Source organism: Pleuronectes platessa, chromosome 2 (genome assembly GCF_947347685.1).
Source record: "Pleuronectes platessa chromosome 2, fPlePla1.1, whole genome shotgun sequence".
Taxonomy (NCBI): Eukaryota; Metazoa; Chordata; class Actinopteri; order Pleuronectiformes; family Pleuronectidae; genus Pleuronectes; species Pleuronectes platessa.
Window position 1 is genome coordinate 20,905,648 of NC_070627.1, and position 27,932 is coordinate 20,933,579.

Below are 27,932 nucleotides of genomic sequence, written 5' to 3' on the forward strand. Positions count from 1 at the left end.
TTTTTGGTAATGTTCAGGAAAATTAAGGGAAATATATATATTTGATTATAGAGACGCATGTGCGTGAGTGCGCGTGCATCGTGACGCAGTGACGTCTACGTCCCAGAATGCATTCTGGTAAACAGACATGGAAGCACCAGGTGAAGACCTCCACAGAGGCTGAGCTCTGCCCTCGCTCTTTCCCACCGTCTTCTGTCTCCTTCGCTCAGCGCATCCAGCTGATACACGTCCGCCCGGTGCCACAGTCGCGTCCACAGCATCCACAGCCCGGGTAAGAGCGAAGTTACTGTCTGTGTGTGGCGGCGGTGAATGACTTCTGCTGGGCTGTCAGGCTGCTGCCAGCTTCCTCGCTAACGCTAGTCATGGCTGGCTGGCTGCAGCTAGCAGGCTAATGTAGCCGCCACTGCTCCTCAGTAATGTCTGTACCTGCCACAGTCTCACACTGTAACCATGACACAGCTCCCGATGGACTTACTGGCTTTTTCACACATCATATTTAGCTGATGAACACATTTTCTATTTGAATCAAAGTTAATGTACGTTAATGAGAGCAGTGTGCAGCAGAGGTGGGGGCAACGCTAGCCAATCAAACTGCTGGCTTCTGGTGGTCAATGCTAGATACTGTTAGCTAACTGCTGTAAAGTTGTGAATGTCAACTGGAAGCTTTCATAGAGCCCAAATCACAACTGACTTCAGGTTAAACTACGACTTACTGACATGTTTATACTACAATATGTCAGACTTTACAGTATAACATATATGTGTTATTATACTCCAGGCTTTTAGGTGAGCCATGTCTGAACAGTTATCCAGAGCAGATGTTATGTGTTTGGGACACACTCTCTTCACCAATCTCTAATGGAGACTTTGACCAGGCAGCACAACTACACAATATAGACACATTTACTGTCTATGGACTCTGTAGGCAATGTGCAAAACATTACCTCTCTAGATTTTGAGCTACAGATAACGATGCAGTTTGTAGGGCATCCAGCCTAAAGGCTAATAGTGCTATATAACTGCAGTTATAATTTGACTCTGCTGTTATTAACATTAATTACTGCTGCATTTAGCTTATGCATGCGACATGGAGCAGAGGAATATTACAAGTAACACAGGAACTTTTCCCTTCTTAAGTATGAGAAGTCAAAATGTCTGCCTTGCCAGTGCTGTGCGCTGCACATATGAAGCATTTGGTTCTCGACATGATAGAATGTACCTCATTTCGTTTTAGCCTTTTGCTGACCCTGCTCTATAGTTTTTAGCATTTACATGCTGACTGGTTATAGCATACATTAGCCTTTGGAGGTTTACACTGAAAACATTTCCATTTAAACACCCCTTGACATAATTGAGTATTCGACTTGGAGATGTTTGAAGTTCTTATTGTTAACATTATATCTGAGCTATTGCATAGTTTAAATATATTTTTGAGCCAAGGGTGGAACTACTGCTCTACTTTCTTCTGATATCCTCAGTAGTTTTAGCAGGGGGGAGATAAATGTGTATTTTAAAATGGTTGTTATGCAAGCCATGTTCATTTCTATAGATAGCATAAGACATCAAGACAAAAACAACAAGACACAAAATACAAAAAGCAATTATACAAAGCTACAAATTAGCTGGGTTGTTATATGTTATATATATATATATGTAAAGGGAAAGAATCCATTGGAATGCTAAATTCACTCTTATTAAGCAAGTCATACATTTTAGCAGAATTGCAGCTGATGAGCATTAATTTGCTCCTAGGCTTTAATGGCTTCAGAAAAAGCTTTTAACTTTTGAGGTATTATGCAGATTTAATCAAAACTAAAGTAAGGTGTCGTAAAATATACACAACACTTAATATTGTATGGCTTTGTGTTCTGTTAAATCAAGCCACTGGTTACCTCTGTGAATTATTTGCAGTATGTTATTCCAGCAGTTAAGACAAAAAATAATAATGATGAAAGGGTATGGTCTCAGTCTTTAAAAGGGATTACTGTGGGGCTGGATAGGTGGTTAGGGATGCTGCTTAATGGATGGGATTACTGCGTACTGTGGTGAAGAAGTGTGTGATAAGGTCCATGGAGGACAATGTTACCTTCCAGGAAGTCTTATAATCCCTGTTTCATTGAAAAACTATATTCCAAAACATCAAAACAAAAAACCTGATACTGATTCATCTTTCTTCCATGCTTGTGTGTGGGGGTGTGTATATATGTATATGTGCGTGTGTGTGCGTGTGTGTGCGTGTGTGTGTGTGTGTGTGTGTGTGTGTGTGTGTGTGTGTGTGTGTGTGTGATTGTGTGTGTTTCCAGTCTTCCTCTCCAGTGTGTGTGGCAGCCAGCGATCACCCATACCGATGAGGATCAACTGATAGGGTTAAAAAGAAGTTCCTTTTTTTCTTATTTTGTCAAGGTAAGGACTCACAACTACTCATTATTACACTCTATTGGCATTAACTGTTTTCTAATACAATACATTACAACAATCACAAGTGCTTAAGAAGTGGTAAAAGTTTTTTATAATTGACTTATTTAGAAACACATTAGAGTTCAATAGAGTAATTGTTTTCCATGAATACTCAACCGTGTAATTTCCCCAAACTAACTCTTATTTTGGTTCCTGGTTTCATTTTGGTTTCAGCCAGCTTACTTTGGAAGTGATTTTCAAAACGTATACAACAAACGTGTATCTACACTGGTGTGTGGTTATGAAAAAAGGCATAAAGGAGAAGTACTGATTTGCAGTTGTAAACTTCCACCAACCACTCAAGTGGCATTTTGCATTAATGTCTGTGAAGACTCAAAAATACATAAAGAGAAGAAAAGAAATTAAAAAAATGAATTACAATCTGGAATTACAGCCAAATAATATGATTTGAAAATGTATATTTTCTTTATCTTTAGTCCAATTGGCTGTTTTTAGCAGATGCAATAAAATGAAGTTAGTTTCAGTGACCTTGACGGATGGGTGCACAGATGGACGGGTGGAGGAACAGCCCATAAACGTAATACTGAGTAGTGCAATATTTTACTGTTAATGCACTCCCACTGTGAATGAAGTCTTACTTAAAAAACTGTAAATGTAGTACATATTACAATCAAACAGTCTTTGAAGGAATATTGCATGCAGTTTTTCGGACACATCAGCAGAAACATTCAGATATTGTGAGGAAGGGGATGCATATATTGAAGCCTAGGTGATGGTTATATGTTTATTAGACTTTGTTGAACGATAACAACTGTGACAGAAATGTATTCCAATACAACACTGGCACCTCAAGAAACGAGTTTTGCTACAAGTTTCTGAAAAGCAGTAATTACAAGACTTAAGCTTTGGACTACCTTATATTGTACAGAGGTCTTATTTATTGTTAAAGAATGCACAACCAGCCTGTGATGTTCAGTCTGTAGTGACTAGTTTGAGTGGCAAAAGTTACAAATTTGTGTTTGCCTTTTTTTCCAGTTATGTTAATATTGTTTCTATTAAAGTATATGTCATCTAATAAGAGTGAGGCTCAGATCGACAAGATTGTGCTCAAGAACAGCAAAATAATGTTTAGATGACAATTTTAGGCTTGCTTAAATCGGCTTACAAGTCTTAATTTGATGGAAATTACATAAAGATATTTTATTGCTTTTCCCCCCAAATAAAACTACTTCAGATCCTAGACTAAAAGCCCCTACCCCTCATTATAGACTTACTTCTACAGTTGTAAGGCAATAATATGTTATGACATAAAGGTTTAGCTAGAGAAGGTGATGAAATGAAAATTAATATTTCTGGTATTTTCAAAAGAAAACAATGTGGTACTAAAAAAACATCAAGTTTGTTACATCTGGATCTCCAGGAATTTAAATATATTTATGTTTTTCTTAACATTGGTAGGTGCTAGCATGATGATATCCAACCCTCAAACTACCTCTAGAGAATATATGATATGAATGTTTGCAAAGGCATGATCTTTACATTCTTGGTTTTTACAATTTTAACAGTTCCTACGGAAGCCAGTCTTAGAATAGAAAAGAACGCCCTTATTGTCAATGCACAGCTGTATAGAGAAGTTTAGCTTGTCCCCCTGAGTGTTGCCTAACTTTGCTGAATTCTGAAACTCAACATCCTAATTGTCGTAACCGTATGCAGCAAGATTTTCAAATTCACCAAAGGTTGTTCACATGTTATTGCTCAATTTGATCATTTGTGACAAAGGTTCATGTATATGCAGTAAATAAAGACAAGTTTAGATCAAATATAACTTATATTTTAACCACATGTCACTGGTGGAATCTTCTGGATAAGCTTCTTAATTTGTATTTCTAAATTTAGAGTTTGTCTAAAGATAAAGCCAGTTTGTAAACTGGAAACTACCAGCAGAGGGCCAAGTTCATTTTTGCTCAAGGTTCTTCAGTGTACGTGCCAAATGGGAATACATTCAACTTCTCTGACATTTATTAGGAGGAGATGTTTTAAACATCCTCTTTTGGTATCAGAAGAACAGCACACATGCTCCAACTGTTATTCTGTCAAGTAGACAGTTGATCATATCTCAAGAAGTTCAGATGAGTTGCCATCAGAAACAGATCAGTCAGCACAACGGCATTCACATAATCAAGGACACTACTTGGTCCTGTTAGTAAGTCGAGTTACAATTTTACTTTATTGCAAGAAGCATTCTCTGCAATATAAGTGATCTGCTTCTGTTTCTAGTTTTTTCTTGCATGCAAGTTTTTATCAGTTTAGAATGTGCAGCATTCTTGCAGATGACACCTTTTGATTTTGAAAGGGAAAATAAAGAAAACCAGGCTGTGACACCAGCTTGTGTCTTTACACATATGAAAAATACAGAGACAAACAAGGAATTTGTTCACAACAGTCAAATCATATTGAGTGTTACATTATTCTGATTAACAGAAACAAGCTACACATCATAATTTTAGTCTGTCTTCATTTCACTTGCAAAATAGCAGTTACTGACTCAACCTCCTTGAAGAGCAAGTCATTTTTATCATTAAATATGTTTCCCCTATGTTGTGTTCTGTGTGAGGACATGCATCTATGTTAACACCATAAACATGCACAGAGAAAGCCACATACTGTATATCAGTTTCACTCTGACACTGACCGTAAGTTATTCTTATCGATGATCAAATCAGTAAAACATTTTGTTCTGCAAATTCCTCCTGCAATAAGTTGGTTGCATATGAAACATCTTCCAGGACTCAAGATATGAAACAATTTGTGGTTTGTCTTTTGTTGTGTCTTCTGATGGATATGTTTTCATTTTTAAATGCTTACTTTTCTTGCTTGAAAAATTCTTGACTGTTTTGCGTCACAATTTCATTTACAGTATTTGGATGAGCACATCCAAATACTGGATGTTATCTTACTTCCATAGTAATCACGCCTACATACGTGTTTAGTAAGCTGACACTGCATGCACTGTGGAAAATCTCAAAATTAATTACCAGCTATTTTATTTATTGACATTGCACAAAATAAGAATTGTTGCGTGTGAGAAAAATATTCAACAGTGGTGGTAGCTTTTGGTTATTTAACATCCATCCATCTTGATGCAATTTGTAAGAACAACTGAGATAAACGTACTTACTTTGTACAGTAGTTAATGTGCAACTGTATGATGTTGAATTATCTGGTTCGCGTTCTTTGTTAGTCAGCAGGATTATGCAAAAACTATTGATTGCCATCAAACTGGGCGGAAAGATGCATTATGGGTTAGAGAATAACCCATTAAATTCTGGTTTGAAACCATATTAGGGGCAGGATCCTGGAGTTTTATTTTTTCTCTCGAATTCAATTTGCGATTGAGTACTTTTTTGTTTTGATTTCTCAGAGAAAAATGATGCATTTTGATGAAAAATACCATGTTAACGGCACTGATATTTACTGGTTAAACTGTTGTTTACGGGGGCTGTGGCTCAAGAGGTTGTTAGAAGGTTGTCCACTAACCAGAAAGTTGGAGGTTCGATCCCAGTCTCTCCATTCTACATGCAGAAGTATCCTTTGGCACTGAACTCCCAAATTACCGGCTGCTGGTGGGATTGATGTACTGTATGATGCGTGTAAATAGGTGAATGGCAAAAGCTGTATAGTAAAGCGCTTTGAGGGGCCATCAAGACTAGAAAAGCCCTAGATAAATACAGATAATTTACCATAGTTATGAGTGTGTGCAATATGGTGCAGATCCAAATAAAAAATCTGCACCAAGTGAATTCAAATGCGGGACTGTTTGGACTCGGTGGAGCAATGCAAAATGGTTACAGTATTTATGAGATAATATTTGTATGTGATGTGCATATCTTTTAATATAAACTATGTACTATTGCAAATTGAATGAACCAGAGTTCATTATGCATGCGTGCGTATTTAAATGAGCCACCGAGCTAAGTAGCAGAGCACCGCATGCACTGGAGGAGATGCCAACTAACCAGGAACTTAGAGCGCTTTAGTCCGTGTAGATGGGGTATTTGTACTTGTTGCCTGTGTGATGGCCCCACACGGCTCCGAGGTGTCGCTCGGTGAGAAAGTCCTCCTATCCCGAGCGCGACCACCGCTGACTCTTGTGTTGTTACATTGTAGCGGAAAGAATGTCGGAAAGGGCCGAGGATGACGTCAGGGGGGAGCAGCGCCGAGCGGCCAGGCAGCAGCTGAAGCAGCAGCAGCTCCAGCGGGGAGAAGGCTCCACAGCAATGGCGACTGTTGCGGAGCGGAGATCCCTGCCTAGTCCAGAAATAATGCTGGGGCAGCCTTGGAGCAGCTGGGTCGACGCCACCAAACTCCACGGCAACGACGGTGAGTCCCTCCGGCGTCCGAAATGTGCGCGGGGAGGCGAGGCGGAGCGCGACAGTTGCCAGTCCCGACCTGTTTTTTGGCCGATTGCATGCAGTTTTTCTGGTGGAATATGAAGAAACGATACTGGTAGCAACAGCACGGGCAGGCGAGCAAGTGCAACTATTTATTTGTCTGTGTGTCGGATCGCCTCGTTTTCAGGTGCTGAATCGGAGGAAAGTTTCAAAGACTTCGGGAAAAATCGAGAAGCCATGCGTCTGTGCAAAGAAGGTGAGTGTTGTTTTTTCTACTCCAGGGCCAAAGGTGTATTTTGGTTCTGGGGTTTTCACACATTCATATGCACCCAAACAGTTTACACGGGTCGTCAGGTCAAAATGCACACTTACTGTAAACCATGCGCGCTGTGAATTGACTGGACAACCGGATATAATCAGCGTCTAGTGTGGCAGCAGACATTAACATCTGCCCCTAAAATAACAACCTGTAACAACTTGGACTCTCTGTAGGTGACTGCAGGCCCAGACATGGCACTAACAAAATCATAATCTGTGTGGAGACTGCATCGAATGGACTTGACTGTTCAGCACACACATTTCTGCCATTTAACATGTGAAACCTTCCACCATATGCCATGTGCGTCCCCACACTGAAAGACAACAACAATGTTACCCGAAGAATTGTAAGATACCATCAAGATTTCAAAAGTTAATAAGTAATACCTTGTACGTTTTGTGAAAAACTGGATCCCCAAATAGAAATTGACTGTTAAAACAGTTAGGAATTCTCTGTAAAAGCTCCGTCTTATGCTTGGTGAAGTTACGCTCCTATATCACATTCTGCCTTATTAAAAATAAAGGAGCTGTAATATTTGTATCGCATATTTAGATCAATAATTGTTAAAATTACTTTTTAAAGTACTCACCAACAAAACTGGTATATCAACATAAAATGTATTCAGGTCATACAAATATAAAATCTTCAACAAAACATCAAGGATAAAACCCCAAAAAAGAAAACAATCCGACTACTCTGACAACAAACTGATAGGATGATTATGTTCCTCCTATTTTCTACCATTTCCAGTTTCTCTCTCAAGCTGAGACATATTGTAGAGTTGTAATGTTCATTCATGGTATAATAAAGAGAAAGGACCACATCTCACAAAGGTGATAAAACCCACAATCAGAAGTGCATATCACCTGGCTCCTCAGCCACACAATGATGTTTGAAAGCACGTTGTGCTGCAATATTATTTTTGGAGACACCACCATTAGCATTAGCTGATTTGTCCTGCTGATATGCCTGGATTTGCAGCAAGCTTCACCACATAGGTACATCTGTTACAACAATAAAATTGCACCTTGTTAAATTAGGTATCAACAATCGTGCAGGCATTTTCCAGGCTCGCCAAGCACTGAGACTGATAATATGAGTCAGTTGACAGGATGAGTCAATGACTGATGTCTTCATTTAAGTCAGATTCAAATGAATGAATGATGAATCCGTTTTCTTACTATAATGATAGAGCAATTTGTACAAAGAAACTCAGTTTGTTCAAAGAAACGTTTCGTGCTTCGCCAATGTTCACAAGTAGTTAACAGGACTACTGTCTTTACCAACAAACGTGTTTATTTCAGCTTTTTATATGTTTCAGCAACACACCCACAGCTATTTACAATCTGTTTGCAGTGAGAATTTGGACACTAAGATTAAGATGCCTCTTTTTCTTTTTACTCTCTTTTACAACTTACCATGCTGTGGCCACCTCAAAAAAGAAAAGAAGATGTACATGCATGTACATATAAAATAATTATACAATAGTAGATTTTATTGACATAGGTCACTTTGAGTGTTGCTGTGACAAGGAATTTAGGCAAAACATTATTTTATTTTACAATGGATGGTTCATCATGAAAGGTGACACTTTTCGTTTTTGGTCACATGATTTCGGCTCACACTTACAATATCATCAGTGTGTGCCCAGCTTTATCATTTCCTTCTTTCTCTCAGGCCCTGTTCAACTGTTCTCACTTTATAATGCATCTCGGGTTACCCGATCACAAGTGCACAGCTCTAAGTACGTCAGTTCACACCTAACACTAGAATGCGTCTCCACATCACGTGTGTCTCCAGTGACCACTTGTGATCGGATCTCTCTTTGCTGCTCTATATGTAAATAAGCAAGTAACAACATCATTTCTCTTTGCAAAGACAACGTGCTGTGTTGTTTTTAGCTCGTCCAACAATGACAAACACGTCTGTTGTCAATGTGATGGTGAGAAAAAGGGCTAGCCAAGGAGTGGCCGAGGGAGTCAGTGCGCTGGGAGAAGATCTTCAAGGAAACAAAATTGTACATATTTAATTTTTTTTTATCATTGTTGATATTTTGGCGGGACACCACAAACGTTCACACACATAAAAGTATGTGGCCATGTGGGGCCCAGACCATCTCCAGGTGTAGTCTGATTCATCCTTAATGCATCTTGAGTGGACACACACACCTGTACGTAGAACTGTCCACTTGTGATCAGATCAACTGAGAGACATTATAATGTCAAGTGTGAACTGGCCTTGTGGGACTCAGTGTGTTGGTCTAAGGCCGGAGATATACTTGGTGTTTGACCACGTGTTCGCGTAGACAACCATCTGCGTCATGAAAGTAGTTGTTCACACACTTGCCGATGTACTACGCGTGTTACCTGGAGGATAACACTAGAGGGCACACCAGACAGATCTGACTGAGTAGAACTTCCTGATTTGCATGATGTAAACAATAAACATAGTGACACTCAAGGAGGTTACAATTATGGCATAAAAAGAGACAGCGGCGCCATCATAGATGGTCTGTCAGGCCCATAAATCAAGCACGTGAGACAATGGCCAGTATGTTTCTCTCGTTCTGCAAATGCGAGAAACTGATGATGAAAAACAGTATCTTCAAATGTCCACCAGAACCTTTAATGATCTGCTCTGCCGGATTAGCACGCTGATGATACACCACACATTCCCTATTCTCCTGCTACACTGCCCCTACCGGTCAAGTGCATACTGCATCTGGCAAACGCGTTGCGTTGATTTCAGAGCATGTGCACAACCGATGCTGCAAATGGACGCAGGATGCCACCTTAAAGGAAAAGGCTTGTGAGCAGGCTCCTTGTCAGGGTACTTAATGTACCTAATTTAGCATTTGCATTGGTCAGTGTTTCCTTGCATGCACACTCTGAAGATCGATGCACAATTTCAGCAACAAATGTCCTATTACGTCTTGTAAGCATGGCTCAGAACACTATTTAAAATAGGGTAATGGTTATTGGACTACACTTATTTTTCGTTGTTGATTGACCTAAGAGATTCCGTCAGAATCAATACTATTTGAATGAAAGTAGGGTGTCAGAGGCAGGCAGAGAGATGGAGTGGACATATTCATTTCAAGGTTGTTATGCCACTTGCCTCGCAACTGGCTCGAAACATGCCTCTATCATGTGCAGCATCTATCAGTGACTGTTGTTTGTCTCACAGGGCTGATAAACACTTGCTGTGTGTTTTCAAAGCATGTTGTTCTGCATGTGTGTGTCTTTCTAGTGGGGGTATTACAAGGGTATGACTACACCTCTCAATGACTCACCACCAGATTCCTCCTGTGATGCAACTGCCATCCTAATACACACATTGAAAAAAGGCTTTGAAATTAAAGACTGATGATTCTACTCATCATGTCGTGTTGTATTTTTATTTTTAATTTCACAGTTTAATCTGTACATTCAGGAAGCTCGGAAGTGTAGTCCCAGTGTCACAGTTCAGCTTGTGTGTCTGTGTGTGTGTGTGTGCGCTGCTCAGACGCAGTCAGAGATGCTGCTGTTCTATCTAGATCATTCATCACTGCCATGGATGAGGATGCTGAAATTAACTGGACTCTAGCTCTCTTCCTCTGTCTCTTGCTCACAGGCTCTCTTTCTCCTCCTCAAGCGCAGGTCCACTGCTTGCTTCCTCTTTGTCTTGCTGAGGCCTCAGCCTGCTTCTCTGTGTTTTTTCTCTGTCACGCTTGTTTCTTTGCTTTCCTCCATCCCTTGTTTCTCCTCCACGGTAACTTCATTTCTCTCTCGCTCCTTTTCATCTGCTTCTTGCACAAGATTAAATGGAGAGGGAGAATCGGTCAGGCACACTGGCGTTTGACCACTTTTTAAGACAGGCCGTTTTATTCGTCCAGTTCAGTTGGGGCCAGTGTGTTGAATGCAGAGTGGCAAGGTGATCTAGCCGGGTTTCTTTTATAGTCGAGCAACCTGTTTGTAGAATGCTCTACTTGAACAACGGCAGCAGTTTGGGAATAAGAGTTTTTTGACCTTGCAAGTGATCTAATGAGGAAATGCTGTTGGCCTGTTGGACTCTGCAGTTATAGACCTGTCTCTGGAGAAGGTAGACTTATAATATGTGAAGTTGGCTAATATGTTTGCTCTAAGTTTTCCAGCTGTACAAAAGAAAAGCTAACTGAGAGAATAAGATGTAAAAAAGAACATGCTGAGTAGAAAATAAGTTGTCAAGAATTTTCAGGGCGGCTTCCAACCGTTGCTTTAGTGGCATATGCTTCTGCAACTGGCAACCAGTGGATACTACCTTCCTTACCACATCTCTGCACTTGTTTTCTGTACATATCAATCAGACCCATTATTGTGCACATCAGCAGGGGTTTACTACTCAAGTTCTATATCATTTACATACTTTTGTCAGTGAAGACATTCGCCTATTCTCTGTGGCCGACCCCAGCCGATGTGAAGTCTTTTCATTCCACTGCTGTTGAAGAAGACACTTAGCTGAGTGGCTTCAGCCAATTGAAGCACATTAAATCGCACCAGGTCTGTAAAATCTTCCACACAAGACTGCCACTGATCTCCCTGAGAGGGAACCCACCAGGTAGACCCTTTTATATGGTCTTTGCTTAATGGCACTCAATCCTTCCAGATTCTGCTAGCGATGTTTGAAGAACCCTTGAAGGCCCTTGTAGAGTACGTCCTTGAGAAGGGCTCCACTTCTTTCCTCTTGTATCCTCTCCTCTGCTCATCTCATAACACCCCAGGCATTCTCTTAATTAGCCTCCTTAATTAGCCGCTTTCTGGTTCTGTACGCCAGAGTAAATTTTGATCACATCCTGGTGAGGAGCGGCACTTCCCTCTGATTTACCATAGAGTGGCTTGAGAAGTGCTTGGCTTGGCTCATACTACTGGGGATCTAGCGATGCTGGAGCTGAACACATTCAATTTTTGTACCTTTTATTTTCACAAATTAACTATTACCTCTTTTGTTGAGCATAAGCTGGTTTAAGGGCAGGGCTTTTTAGGTCACCATGCTCAGCATTATTGTATTAGGAATATTTCAGCCTTATTTAAAACGGTGCTATAATTCTCACTCTGATGTACAACTTTCATAACTTGACAAACTATGATAAGCACTTACAGGTCTTGTTTTGATTATAGAGCTGAAGCTAATTATTTCCATTGTGAATAAATATTAGGAAAAAGTGAGGTGATGATATCTTCAAATTGCTTTTATGTCTGTCCAACAATCCCAAACCCAAAGATATGCAATGTACTATTACTTACAGTGCATTCAGAAAATATTCAGACCCCCTCAATTTTGCACATGTTATCGTCTCTAACGATTAACACCATTACCAATTAATTGTTAATGTGGTAATTAAACTTTTGCAACTTCACAACAAAGGAAAAAACTGAATTACCTTATTTACAAACTTGATCTATTCTATTATTTATGGCAGAATGAACGAAAATGGCTTGAGGAAAGGTTGAACGGAGCAAAGTACGGTACACTCAGGGCATCAGACTGAACTGAAGGTTCACCTTTCAGGAGTATGTTAGGGAAACTATTTGAATATTCTTGAGTGGCCCAGCCAGAAACCTGACTTGAACCTAGTTAGACTTCTCTGTAGAGACCTGGAAATGCCTGTCCAACAACAGTCCTCATCCAGCCTGACAGAGCTGGGGAGGATCTGTAGAGAAGAGTGACAGAAAATCCCCTAATCCAGGTGTGCAAAACTTGTTGCATCATCCCCAAAAAAGAAGAGACTGTAATCCCTGTCAAAGGTGCGCCAACTAAGACATTTGTAGAAAGGTCTGAATACCTATCTCAATGTGATAGTTAATTGTTTTCCCCTTTGAAAAAAAATGGAAGATTTCTGAAATTATGTTTTTGCTTAGGGTTAACCCTAACCCTTCCGAATATGTTTATATTCACAAATACTCCGCACTCCATGCTATGTATATTTTGTAAGGGTTGCGGTTATTTGTGTGTGGTAGAGACACTGGCTTTTTGACAGTGAGTAACCTTTGGATTGCTGGCTTGGCCCTTTCCTGGTTCTTATCACTAGGACATGTTTTCTGCGGTGAATGGAGACTGGGGAGTGATACACACTTGCATGTTCAGACTTCACTTGCCTTGTATGAGCTGTTTGGTTTTTAACTGTTCTTTACATGGATATTAACACATTTATTTGCATATATTGTATCACAATGAGACATTGCTATTTTTCTTCTTTTTTTTTTATTCTGAAAAAAATTTGCCATCACGCTGTCATTACACTCACTTGTGCTGTTACAGTGTTAGGTCAGCTAATGACAAATGCTTAGGTGTAGATGCAAATTCCAACTGTGGCACTAGGTGAACACAGGTCTATTTTATTTGCCCTTTCATGACTTGTGCCCTATCTGCTTTATTCTTCCCCTGTGTACAGACATGCCCATATTCGGCCAGTGTCCCGCACAGGACGACTTCTACCTGGTGATGTGCAGCCACTGTGGTCAAGTAGTCAAGCCCCAAGCCTTCCAAGCACACTACGGTAAGCATCAATCCCATGCACACAAATACATGCATGTATATATTCAGTCATACTTCATGCTGACACCATACAGACTTTGCTTTAATAGTTTGAGAATATTATAGATCATTAGAGAGTAAGTCGTTATCAGACATGGACTCGATGGGGATTCTTCGGGCAGACGCGCTCATAACAGATTAATCTCAGAAGGGGTTGAGGCAAATGGTGGCATCCGGGTAAAACATGCAGGAGGCAGGATTTGACGTATAAATGCCTCTGTGGAGATCACATGTTTCTGCTTAAAGCAAATCAACACTGGCGTCAGCCCTTATCACCGGAAGGTCACGAAAATGCATTGTCTTTCCAAGTTGACGTAACTGTCTGTGTCTTCTACCGGTGATGCCTGAGATACTTGTATTATTTGTGGTCATCAATGCTCCACTGTGGGAAATCCTCCGGTTAACCCCCTGTTGATTCTTGAGTTTTAATTAGGGGAGCCTAACAAAAGCCCTAGATGTAACATGAAGTATGTTCCATGTGTAGAAACCCTATACTCATCCTGTACACCACTACAAGGCTTGTGGTGTTATTTCCCACAATACCACACCCTGTGGTATAACGTTTCCTTCTACCTGTGTATTCCCTCACCACTTTTCTTTCTCCACACTGCAACCTGAGAGGGGACTCTATAGACTTGGATTTATTTATTTATTTGACTCACTGTAACACTTGTGTTTGTTTACAATTTCCCTGTCAATATTTGATGTGGCTCTCTCAGTCTTACCAGTAGTTTGTTTTTTTTGCAGCTACAGCTAAGATCAGATTTTCAAATCAGAGATGTGCATGTGTGCCTCTCAGTCTGTGCATTTCCACTGCGGAGATAGTTTAGCTGGATCTTTGACCCGAGTGGTTAAGTAAAACGATGAATTCTTGATCTTTGAATGTAGTGATTGCATGACTGCAAATCTCGTTGAATTTGACTGTGTTACTGTTCACAAACCTCCCCAGTCACATCAAGAAATGAGCTGTCCTTGTCAATGTCAGGCTGAATGTTGGAGTGACACCTCTTATGTTTAATGTAAAGATTTGTTTTAGTCGTTGAAAGTCAAGCGGACAGGAATTGTTATTCGTTTCACATGACACAATTATGACCAACATCTGGTGATTTCAGCTCTTATTAACATCATTTGTTGATCCTACACGTTCAGCGTCTGAATCTGAAATCTCTGATGCCATTCTCTTTCTCATAACATGGATCCTGTTTGCCCTAAATGAGGATTGAATTTTAGACACTGAACTCATCTCAGTGGTGCATTTTTTCCTAACGGTTAGACAGCAATTATAGTTGTCAAGGTCAGCCACAAGAGGGAGGTATAACAGCACATGGCTCGAAGAGGAACTGTTCTTACACATGTGTCAACACTCAAAAGAATAGGACTCCTCCCACAATGCTGAACAATATAGACAAATACAGTCTGGACTAGAATATTAATTGTGTACTACAACTTCCAGTTGAGTTTTCTTACCTGCCTGCGGATTTTAAATGAGACGTAGACAAATACTGGAAGGCATTACAGTTCCTCGAAAGTAAAACAATACTGAAAATGTCACAGCAGGTGGCCGAGTTCTGATCCATGCAGTACAAGCACCCAGAATGAATAGTGATCTGACAGTCTGTTTATAGACAATTGTTTCCTCTATTTTTGGAATTTGCTCATGCACAACAACCATGCGTTTCCTCTTTTTCTGTCATGTAAGTGTAAGTCAAGTGGCACTCAGCAGTGGGCTCACCTCTGCCAAGGCCAAAAGGTTGTACACGTAACTGTCCAGCTCTTATTAAAGATAAATACAAAAGGATGGATGTACAAACTCAAAGAAAAAGCTTCTTCTAAACTAACTGGTTCTAAACTAATTTCACCTGTTATTCTTCTGTAATGTAAATTTCAAATAAAATTCTTCAAGATTGATTTTCAAGATAAAATGGCATATAACAAGTGATAGATGTGTTGTATCAGAAAGTTAATCTTTGTTACATTACCGTTACAACTGACAGTTGCCTGATTTAAAATATTAAACTATTCTATGCATAAGTAGTAGTTCTTGTGACACATTTGAATCTAATGATTGATGAGGGTCCCTTGACTTCCCATTCAAGCTGAAGTTGTAAACACGAGTAATTTATTGATAGAAACATCTGAAAAGCGGATGATGCTTACATTTGAGAGGTTGATAAGATAAGACAAGATAATGTTGTTCTCTGCATCGAAATGACATTTTTTGTTTGTTAATGTTTTTGAAACTATAAATTATCAAAGTAGTTGGATAGATACATTTTTCTTTGGATGAACTAAAGATTCAGCTCCAAACTGGAACAGTGTAACTCCAAGTGCAATTTAGTGGTGATGCTGCTCTATGTGGCCGAGCAGAGCAGCAGTGCTCTTGCTGTGATTTCCCTCCCGTCTTCCTCTTTCCGATGTCATTATGGGAAGACCACATGTGGCGTTAACTCAGGGCAATGGCACTGATCTCAGCACTGTGGAGAAGGTCTCGATATGACTTGAGCAGGCTTCTTTGAGCACAGATGTCTCCCGTTAGGTGTTTGCGCTCTTCGGCTGCGGCTGATCCCAGCAGGGGTGACACTCACCGCAGAACGGGAAGCCAGAAGCTCGGCTGCCGTTTTATGCATTCATTAATGAACATGTTGAACAAAGACTCGTCTCCTCACTGCTCTGCTAAGACACGATGCCTTGGCTAAACAAACACTAAAGCTTGAATCATGTACCTTGAGCTTAAATAAAGAGGAACTAACCACAGTTTATTTATTATTTTTGCGATGAGAACATTGTTATTATTTCATATAAATAGCTCAGCTCGACTGTTCTGTGGCTTGAACATTGTGTCTTCAGAGACTGCGGTAAGGCCAATTACACGTTGATGTTGACTATTAGAGGCAGGGATTCCCCTTAGCACCATAATAACAGTTTGAGAGTGTGAAACAGGACATTAAGGCTCCCCCTATTCCTTGTGTCTGTCTTATCCCACCAGAACATTTTACTTGAGATCTTTTTTTTTCCGTCTTCTGGTGCCGTTGGTGTTTGCTCGCCTCTCTGAACCTCACTGAGTGTCGTGCTGGGGTTTCCTGGTGTGAGTTTGTGTGTAGGCTGATGGGGACATCTAATAATGAGAGGAAATTTCAAAGTTCTCAGTTAAGTGAGTGTTTTTTTGGAGAGTGTTAGGGTTGCCATCATTAAGGGATTGAATAACCAGGCCCCGATATCCTTACACGCAGCTGTCATCGGTGTTTACCTGAACCGGATGTGAGGGACACTTCCGGTTACAGTCATTTAAAGAATAAAGCATAGACTTCAGAATAAGGGCATAATAATCGTTTGAATAATCGCGATTTCGATATTGTCCAAAAATAATCATGATTATGATTTTTTTTCAATAATCGAGCAGCCCTACTTTAGGGGGTATTTTGCTACTAAGAAGTGAGAGGGAAAACTGGTGTTGTGTGATGACTGTCATGAATCGGTGTGTCGAGAGAGGCCCTCAGGTTACAAGAGGGCACTCTTTAACTCTTCTTTTTCCCCCCTGAAAAGGGAAATTGGAGGAAAGCTAAAAAGGATGAAGGTGTGTGTGTTTTTGTGTTTTCGGCTGAGGGAGATGGGGGACTGATGCCCCTCTGTGTGCATGTGTATTCGTATCCCCTTTACTGTGTCTGCAGCAACAAGCTTGTCAGCAGATCACCTGCTGAGACTGAACTTTGGCTGCCCACCCACTTTCCAGCTACACCACAGAGTTAGCTCAGTAAAAGGTTTGCTAACTAGGCCCACACTTCGCCATGGTAACTATCAAAACCAGTTAGTGCTCCTGAGGTTGTGTCCTCTGGCGTTCTTGTATCATATGCGTGTGTGCGTATGCCTGTGTGCGGGCGTCTGCTACCCCCCTTCAAAATCCGGGACTATCATTCACTAGCTATTCAATGCTTTTATAGCAATCAACTTCTTATATTGATGATTTTGCCCGGGACAAACGTGATCACTACAAGCTGTTTCCATTGTACTAGAATTTTGTCTGGAGGCGGCATGAGATTTTACGGCGGTTCCGTCTCGCAATTCTCTATGTAGGTAAAACCCTGACTCTGAAATAAGCCTTTATTGTGGAACAGTAGTGGAAGGGTCAATTCAATTATTTTCATGAGACCTTTGTTTTGATATATGAGATAATTCATTTTGAAGGCAAGCACTTGGTGATATGCATTTATTAATAAATTTTTGTCTTACTATCCACAAGTCAGTTTCACCCTAACCTTGTCTGCGGTCATCCTGCTTTTCATCAGTGTGCACAGCAACTGTTGCAAGAAGCTCAGGCAGGAAATGAAGCTCTTGACCTGTTAGCTGTTTCTATTCCCGGCCGAGTTGGCATGAATCACAAATGCTACTTATTTGTTGTCTAGTTAAACTACTCACTACTTTCAGAGAAAGATTTCTATGTACTCATGGGTTTTCCTGTGTCTCCTGACTAGTGGCCCACTTACTTCTACATCTACCCACACAGACTCGTCTGTTACGGCGTTTGATCAAAGCTTTGTGACAACTGATGCTGATCATCTAGATTTGTATAATTCGATTATCTATCTATAACTACTATGTTTTAATACCGGCCTGGTTTATACTACTCTGCAGAGAGAAGACATAGTTCCGCCAGCAAGCCAGCCTCCACCTCGCCCTTCCCCGTGACAGCCAGGAACCGGAGCAGCAGTGGGCTTGGGCCTGGGCTGGGCTCAGGGTCTGTAGCTGGGGTGACGACTGGAGGCATCCTTGGCCGACCCTCAACTGCTGGATCCAGCTTGTCCTCCTCTTCGACTTCCTCCTCGACCTCTAATCCCAAACTCCTCAAACCAGCCAAAGATAAGCTGCCAGGCACTCAGCGAAGAACCCCCTTTCCACCCTTCAGAATGCTCCCGCCAGACAAGACTCAGTAAGTTTCACTGTTATAAAATGTTGTGTTTCGCCAGGGTTTTACGAAATTGTGACGTAAATATCCTTTATATAGTATATAGTGTAGTATTATGAATTTTTCCCAATGATGGGATACGCTCATTTACTGACCACCATCTCTTATAATGTGCTATTTAGTAAATACTCTGTTAATGTTTTTTATATTCATTTCAGCTTGATAAAACTTCAGTTTTCTTTCCCGAATATCACTTCTTCACTGCTCCAAAACAGCAGCTGCACTGTACTGTAACTGGCAAGTGCATGTTTTAGGGCAGCAAAGAAGAATTGATTTCCAGTAGTGTAACATTAGCCAGGGCTAGCTAAAATGTCAGCAATTTGATAATATTATATGCTTGAATGGTCCACAAGTAAAATGGCTACGTGTTTCGAATGCAAGACTTCAGTTTCGAGGGGTGGTACTAGTGTTGCCAGTTTCAACATTAGCAATAGGCCATACTACAATAATAGCAATCACCACTTTCATACTGGGTTATTAGCATACAGCTATATATTTTTTTATTTGCCGTGGTATCGGACCAGTACTCTGTATCGACTGATACACAAAGTCCAGGTATCGGGAAGGTAAAATGGTTTTGGAACGTCTCTATTGAATGGGTGTGCATGATACATATAAAGACACCATTAAAACATTTTTCATACCAATAGGATCTTGTTTACATGTGCATGCATACACAATGAAACACGAGGGTTCACACATCGCCACACTCCTGTTGTGGCCTCTATGTTATTTTTTTGATAAACAGTAGAACGATCATTTTAAAACTCTGAACTCCCCCGACTCCTAAAGGTTGTGTCGCCCTACAGCTTTATCGACATTCAGATGCAGATTAAATACAAATATAGCTACTGCTGTGGTAAAGACCTGTATGATGTCATTTATTACAAAAATCTGTATTTCTGACAAAGTAATATAAATGTGAACACATTTATAACACATTTATAATATATAAATGTGATAATATATGTAATATAAATGTGAACACATTTTTGGGATTAATAATTGATTTTGTTAGTTTCATGTTTTGTCCTCCCAGCTCCATTCATTCGTGTGCTTCCGTCTCTTACCATGCGTTTCTCACCGGCTCAGTGTTTCTAACTCTCAGCTTCCTCCTCGCTGCCCTCTTCATCTCTGTAACCTTCTCTTCCAGCCTCACCCCGGCTGTCAAGGTGGAGAAGATGCACCTGAGGGTGGACTCGTCAGCTAAGCTGGTGCAGGCCCCACCTGCCCCCACCACCACCTCATCCTCCTCCACATCCTCCTCTAGCACCACTGTGAGCTCCAACACTACCACCATCCCCTCCTCCTCCTCCTCATCAGCCCTTAAACCAGGCCTTAACTGTCCCTCCATACCAAAGCCTCCGTCACTGACCCTGGGTCAGATCCCCAACGGCAAGGGCCACCTCTCGGTCCTCTCAGACAAGAAGCAGGACAGCAGCAGTGCTAGTAGCAGACGCCACCCCGGCAAGAAAGTAAACGGTGAGCGAGATGTTTCATAAACACTATTGTTGTTTTGTACTGTTATAAATTTTATTTAGATTATGGTTTATATCTTGTATAAGCACAGATGATAACACAACATAACCTACCCAACCCCTAATTTGACACAATGTAAGTAACAGTTCTTCTTCATTCTTCTGCTCTGCCTTCAGAACGTGAGTTCAATGCAGATATCCACTGTGGCGTTGTGGATATTACAGCTCGGAAAACATGCACAAGATCTCTAACATGCAAGGTAACTAGTCTATTTTCTGTGTATTGAACTCTTGAAGTAACTGTTCATTATTTAAAACCCTAAAGCTGGCGGTCATTTACATTTCTTGTTATCAACAAATCTATTAAAGTTACAAATCCCTGAAGTGGGATCTAAATTTGAATGTCTTCACTATTTGTGTAAGGAGACGGTAGAGAAATGGTGATACTGGAGTTTATGCTAATATTTTCCCATTTTTCAAATAGCATGTAAGCATCAAGCCTCTTTATAGGTGTTCTCTTTGTTAGAGAAAATTAAAGATCAGTGTTTCTAAAGCTGCTTTCACAACCCATATGGAAATCAAGGAGAGTGGAAATAAATGGGGAAATTTTTTTTTTTACAAATATCTCAGGATGAAAAAGTGGTGTCGAGCATATAGAAGATTCAAACGAAAATGTCAACTACGGAAGACAGCCAGATGTTTAGTGTTTTGAGCCGATACTGGTATAAATGTGTCACATTTAAGTACAGGATTAATTAATACATCGTGTTCTGCCTCCTGCATACTCCATCTACCCAGGTGATACTCCTGGTTTCACTGCTCCGTACATTTTCCTGTTGTCGTAAACGTGACAATCTCCTGTTGCATTTTTCATATGTGAAAGGCAAATTCCAGAAAATGCTATTTTCTGGTGTTCATGTCTGAAATCAGCTTTAGACGCATACTGCTGTGGTACTGACTAGCCACCCCCTATACAGCGGACGTAATGATGGTATATGTCATCCACTGCAATTGTGTTGCTTGTTGATATGGGTTTAATAGGTTTTTGGATGACAATGTTATGTCAGGATTATTAATACACATGGTCTTATCCTTAAGGTTATGATCGTTTTCAGCAAAGTTATAAACATCACATGTATCAAAACAGAGGCACTAATTTTCCCAACCAAAACGTCCCTCTACTCTGACAACAATAATGACCTTTGACCTTTCCAATGTCACAACAGACACATTCCTTAAGCCAGCGAAGGGCGGTGCCAGGGCGGAGGAAGCGCTTTGACACATTGTTGGCGGAGCACAAGAACAGAGCAAGGGACAGAGAAATCCACCCACCTCATTCCCAGCAAAACCCCCCTCTCAGGGACCCACACCCCCCCTCCCACCTCGCCACTGCCCATGACTTGCACCAGGTGGCTCATGGCAACGGCCCTGCCCCAGATGCCACTAAGCCTTTGCCACTCTGCAAGCCCAAATTTAACAGCCCTGGTCTTCCACGGTAAGTTTTACACCACACATGCTCCTGTATTTTAGTATATGTTTGTATCGTGTGTAGTGGCATCAGACAAACATGGTAACAATTTTGGCATTTTAGCAGTTAGATCTCTCAGTTTTTCACAGTTGAAAATGATCTTCCCACTTCTACTATCAGACTAAACAGCAGTCACGGAGTTGGCACCCCCGGAGACCCTGCGGTAGTCCACGAATCACTACACCATCCCCAAACTACCCCCGATGGGTTTTCCCGACCCTCGAGTGATGAGGGCGAGAACGAGGAGCGGGAGGAAAACACTGACAAACTGGACTGTCATTATTCAGGTTATCACCCTCGACCGGCAGCTGTAAGTGATCCCTACCATCGCTGATATGTGTCATAGACCTCTTTTCTTTTTTGTAACAGTAACTGCTATGAAGGATTCATGAATCGATCTGTGCCACCTCTCTTTTCCCAGTACTGTACCTTTGGAAGTCGACTGTGTGGAAGAGGCTTCTATTCGTTTGACCGGCGATGGGACAAAGCTCGATGTGCAATTACCACAATGATGGACAAGCATGTCAACTCTCAGATGTGGAAGTAAGTCTGCTCAGCTCAGATTCTTCAGAGTAATACCTTATGTAATAAATTGTGTTTACTCGGATGGAGAAAATAATTAACAATCTTATTTCTTGTGGTCAGAATTTTGACTTGTTTACAGGAATATCTAATGTAAGACATTTTTTCCTTATCGCAGGAAAATCCCATTGGCCTTGGAGAACTCCTCCTCCGTTGCACCTACCCATAGGACAAGCACAAATTCCCATGGTAGCACTCCCTCCTCAGGCTTCCTGGGCCCCCCTGCCACCTTGCCCCAGACTCCTTATAGCCAATCATATGAGGGCAAATCTATGCTCTCCTATGGGACCACCTTAAATGCCCGTAGCTCCCCACAGGGTGGGGCTGAGCACCCGGCCTACGGCACTACGCAGGCCCGACAAGTGTCTTCGTTGCCGCAGATGCCTTCAGCCCACTCGTCATCTTCTTCTTCAGTTTCTTCCCTAGCCTCAGGCCGGGCGCTCAAGTCCCGCTCCTCCAGCAGCAGCACTACCAAGTCATCATCGTCCTTCAGGCCCAAGGAGATCTTCCCCGTCTCCTCCGCTTCTGTCGTCCCCAACGCCACTGGTGGGGGCAGCAGTGGAGCTAACAGTAACATTAGCAGCACTACCGTCAGCGCTGGGAAGAAAAGGAAGAACAGCTCTCTCCTCTCTTCGTCCCATTGCCCCTCCGAATCCTCCTCCTCTAATGCCAACTGCTCTTCCTCCTCCTCTTTCAAGAAGAACTGTGCAAATGTCAGCAGCTCAGGGAGCACCTACCATCACAGCTCATTAGGCTCTTCATCCTCATCGTCATTATCCTCCTCCCACAGCGGAGTCCACAGCATGGGGCTTAACTGTGGCCCCACTGTGCGGACCAACTCACTAAGCCTCAAGGCCGAGCCTCCTGGAGGTTCAGTAGGCGGCTCTTCGGGGCCCCCTGCACGAGGTCCTCCCTCGGGCAGCCCGGCAGAGTCCATCAAGCGTATGAGTGTGGTAATGAACAGCAGTGACTCCACCCTTTCCCTGGGGCCCTTTGTCCACCACCAGTCCTCATCTGACCACCACACCAGCTTCAGCCATCACTCCTCAGACGGGCGCCCGGAAGGCAAGAAGCGCAAAAGCTCTCCTGTCTCCAGCAGCATTAATAGTGGAGGTGGGGGAGGAGGGCTGGGAGTAGGAGGAGGGGGACCTGGACCTGGTAGACCCAAAGTGGCCAAGTCACCTGCCATTAACAACATCCATGGGAAACATGGTCGGAGCATTCCAGGGACGCCAGGGCTGCCAAACAACTCACATCTACATCAGGTGCGTTCAGTTTTCTGCACCATCCAGGATGTGTTTTAATTCACTACAGAGCAGTACTCGCTATTCCATGGAGGATTAATCTGTTCAAATGAAATAAACGATTTGTCACATTTCATAGTATGTGATGGTGTTGATGAAACAACAGTTCCTTGTTTGACCGAAAACAAATTGTCTGGGAAATCCCAATAATCGTTAAATCATTATTCAATCAACAGTGCCAGACTTTCATTATCTCCAGGTTTTCTGCTTCATTTGGCTGTTCAGCTGTTCAACTGTCATGCCACACAAGCAATTTGATGTCGCCTTGGGCTATGGGAACTTTGTGTTTTGATATTTTATACAGAAAAATCGATGTGATTAATGATCTCCTATTGTTTTTATGTACTATGCACTGTACTACTGGTGCTGTGCTAGAGCTTGCTCTGTAGATATGTTCACTCACCACTTTGGTTCAGCCTGTATATTCAGACATTTACAGTCTCCAGAGGATGACGGAGGTTAACTTGACAAAAATATGAGACTAAAACGTTTCAAAGCACATACTCAAGTCAGTAATATGCAACTACATAGACAGTCAATTCATCTACTAAGATTCAAATGCATCTGGCTATTAAAGGGAATGAGAGATTGCACTGTGGTTTGTTTATTGTAGTAGAAACCTGGAGCTGGACCTTGTATTCCTCCTTTAACCTAGCAAAAGTGAATTTGGTCCTGCCCTTGAGCTGAGATTGTTAAAATCATGCCCTCAGTCTCAGTTAAAGTAGCAGGAGACATGTCATGGCCAAAGAGAGTAAATCGTTTGGGTCCAAATTTCAAGTGCAGCCCAGAAATAGTTCTTAAAAGTACTATGAAATGATCCGTGGAGCTAGCCTGTTGATGCAAATGAATCAAGATGGGAACCACATCAAACATATAGTGTCAGCATCAAAAAAAGTACAGTACTATTTTAGTGGTGGTGTATAGCCATAAAGATAATTGATTAATCAATAATTAATGCACAATGAATTGGTAAATAGAGCTGTGCGTGTGATGATTTCAGTGACGTCAAGTGGATTCAGGTAGTCTGCAAACTTATAAAAAATACTGACAAACGACTTGTCTCACATGTTTGTCTCACATGTTTGTCTACAAAAATCAAGCGTGGTGGCAAATAAACACATTTGTGTACGCTCAAGAAAAAAATACTCGTGAAAAATGTTCGTGATAAGGTTTTACCAGTAGAATAACTCCACTGACATATAAAGTGGTGAATGGCACCACCACAGCCAATTTCTATTTGTCTAGATTATGTTTTGCTGGTTTAAAAGCATTTTAATCAAGTACTTTTTTCTCCTTCCTCCTCAGCCAAAGGCTCGTCCCTGACAGCGGTGCCTGGCTCCAGAGTATGGACCCGGCACACAGACAGGGAAGAGTCCGGAGCGGTCGGCACGCTGCTCTGGACTGAACGAGGCCTTTTAAAGTCAAACCCACATTACTCTCAGCTTCCCGCAATCCTCAGGGTGGAGATGATCTGGACTGCCCAGTGAAGTCATGTGGTCCTTACTAATTCTCCCAAAGCCATGCGTGTTTGTATGTGTGCGTGTGTGTGTTGGGCATGGTTGCACTGTATAAGGTTAGGATAGCAGCATGGTGCACAAGGGGTCTAATGAGCGAGCCAAGCGACCCCCACCCCCTTCTCCATGTGAGTGTTGTCCCAGTATTCTGAGAGGTCTTCCTGTCTGGTAGGACATAAGAGAAATGACAGCAGCAGCCATGGGTCTCTTGAACAGGGCTGTAAAGCTCATTGGTTCAGGTTAAGGGCTGCAGCAACAAGCTGTCAACAATGCCGAGCAACTGGGGCGGGGGGGGGACAAACCTGCCTCTTCCGTTAGGATGTGTGTGAATGTGTGTGAGTGTGTAGGAGTATTTTTCTCATGTCAGATTCTGCTGGACTACTGGAATATCCAACTTAATGACACCCCCAGCGCCTGATCTCAGAAGCCTTTGGAACAAGAGCAGGAGGAGCAGCAAACTGTTACTTGCAACACCTTGAACAACACACAATCACCTTGTTGTTTCACTATCATCAGTCGGACCCTCTCTGACGGCGACACGTCGAGTAACCTCGGGGTAACACGCAGTAGCCTGAGACGAAATCTGTAAGGACGATCTGGTCAATTCTTTTTATTAACCCAGAGTAATTATGCAAGTGTTACTTTTTTTATGATTTCTTATGAGCTTTTTACACTGAACTACAAAGAGTCTTTGTAGACGTGATGAAGACAGCTGTGCTTTCAAATGTGAAAAGGATGCCTGATGTGCCCGGTCGATCGAATCTTTTGTCAGAGACAGAGCGAGGATGGTATTGAGGACACCTGTTAATTGTCTGAATCTTTTCATTGTGCAGAATGATAGCCACAGCAGACCTACCCCCAACTGTGAACAGCACTAAATAACTGCTTTCTCCACAGGCACTGCTTAGTTGTCCACAAGGCTCGCCAAAAGCTGCTACCAGCTTTGCCAACTACTTTATTACAAAAAGGTCGGCCAGGCTTGCTCATGAAGTGCGGTGATGGTGCATTGCCAGCTTACCTACTCTTTTTCTTTTTTTTTACCCAAACAGCTGTGTAACATCCACAGCTGCTGTCGGCAAGATGTGAATTGTAACGTTTTCTTATTTTCCCCATATAGGGAATCAGGTATGGTACATCTTAACTGGAACAAATTTAATGCACATCACTTGTCTTCTGTGGGTATGATTGTCCCTCCTGTGTAACCACTACCCTAAACTCTGGATGTTAAAAGGTTTCGAAGCCTCGCCGTGAAAACTACGTCAGCGTGATCTGAGAAGAGATTAGTCCCAGTGGAACAGACAGCCAGGCGTTATACTCTATTCCTTTTGTCAAAACGGAGTCTTGAGGCAATACCTTAATTTTCTTATTTTCGCGTGGTCTCCAGTTGGTTTTAAGGTGCGAGATTCATGGAGATGGCTTCACAGGATATATTATTTCAACTTTTGGCATCACTCGTTTTTATGGAAGCTCCACTGATGTCAAGATAGTGTGGAAAAGTAGAGACCATTTTTTTTATATCTTAATTTAGATTATTTTTTTCTCGTAGCCTCTGTATCAAACAAGTATTGAAGTATCCCTATTTGAGAATACATATTTTGTTAACAAATTGTACATAGTGAAATATGTATTTTTGCACAGGCATTTTTCGTACACGCTAAATTTTTGGTACAATTTAAAACAATACATTAAAAGAGAAAGTTGTTATTTATTTAGGAAGAAAAAAACAGATGAGAAGACGGAGGACTATTTGAAGTGGTTCACTGCCAAGTCTATATAATGCAATACGCCTATATGTAGAAGCTGAAGCATCTCATGAATCCTGTACTGAGATCCTTTAAGGAACAGCGGTGAAGTGTCGCCACTGTAGCATGTGTCTGTATGACAGGAAACCTTTATTCACTTTTCAAGGTCTCAATCACATGTGCTTTTACAAGACATTTTACGTTGCCTATGAATCAACAAGGGAAAAAACAAACAATTTGCTCTGTGACCCAGTTCGCCTGTGATTTTCAAATGTCCTGCAGGCTTGAATCTGTGCCCGTCAGCTGACTAGTTTCCATGTACTCTAGACACTTTGTAGACCATGATTGAAACACTTGTGTTGTTTTTATAAAGGCTGAAGAGACTTTCAGCCGTCACTGCAAGGAGGAGGACAGTCCAGCTGCTCGCATCATTGTTGCCAAACAAGTAATTTGAATCACAGCTTTTAAACGAAACATCAAATTTAAGAAAGTGCCTGAATTTGTTTCACCAAGTCTGTTTGAGGACAGTATTCTTTGGGTTGTTTTACCTTACTTGAATGTTGGAAGTGTTTAGGAGTTTGCTTTTAAATCTGCCTAAGAACCCTAAATGTGGTAAAACCTGAGCTTATCAGCTGCCCAGTACAAAACACAGAGTGTTTTTAATCAAAGTTTTCCAGACGCGAAGTTGAGGTTTTCAGTTTGCCTCAGTGTGTGGCTCCAATCCCGTTTACTGGGATTTGTACACGAGAACCTTCAATCAAGTGTTTTGTTTACCCTCAAACTCCACTGACATCTTGACGTTGTTTCCTGTACATGGAAACGTTTGCAAGGATGTTTTATTTTTATCAGCACCATAGACTTGGAATGTGACAGTGAGAGCCTACAGCTCGTGTCTGGGAGGAAAAATATAAAGCCACCATTCATACGATGTAAAAGTGTGTATAGATTTTTTTTTTTGTATACATTATCAGAATCATTTTCAGCTGGACTTGTATTGGCTGCTATGTAATTCATGAACAAAACATAGGTTAGAATTAATATTTAAAGAAAAAAGATTGTATAGTATATTTGTTTTGTAACAAGTTTCTGTAAATAAAATAATTTATACTGCTATTTATATGAAATCATGTCTCTGCGTCTTTCC

The 27,932-nt window shown here is 41.5% G+C and overlaps 1 protein-coding gene across 2 annotated transcripts; it reads left to right on the top strand.

Moving 5' to 3' along the window:
• The first annotated feature begins 125 nt into the window (after positions 1 to 125).
• Positions 126 to 27,912, top strand: LOC128453097 (ataxin-7). 2 transcript variants are annotated; one of them, XM_053435783.1, is made up of 13 exons: positions 126 to 271; positions 2,304 to 2,403; positions 6,586 to 6,798; positions 6,997 to 7,065; positions 13,538 to 13,642; positions 18,310 to 18,604; positions 19,794 to 20,122; positions 20,296 to 20,378; positions 21,345 to 21,613; positions 21,767 to 21,956; positions 22,068 to 22,189; positions 22,347 to 23,493; positions 24,838 to 27,912. In XM_053435783.1, exons 3-13 carry the CDS (start codon positions 6,594 to 6,596, stop codon positions 24,853 to 24,855), a joined length of 2,832 nt encoding a protein of 943 aa, XP_053291758.1. In that variant the 5' UTR covers positions 126 to 271; positions 2,304 to 2,403; positions 6,586 to 6,593; the 3' UTR covers positions 24,856 to 27,912. The 2 variants fall into 2 exon arrangements, with proteins under 2 accessions (XP_053291758.1, XP_053291749.1); XM_053435774.1 differs by lacking the exon at positions 24,838 to 27,912 and having other exon boundaries at positions 22,347 to 24,674.
• Positions 27,913 to 27,932: the final 20 nt, after the last annotated feature.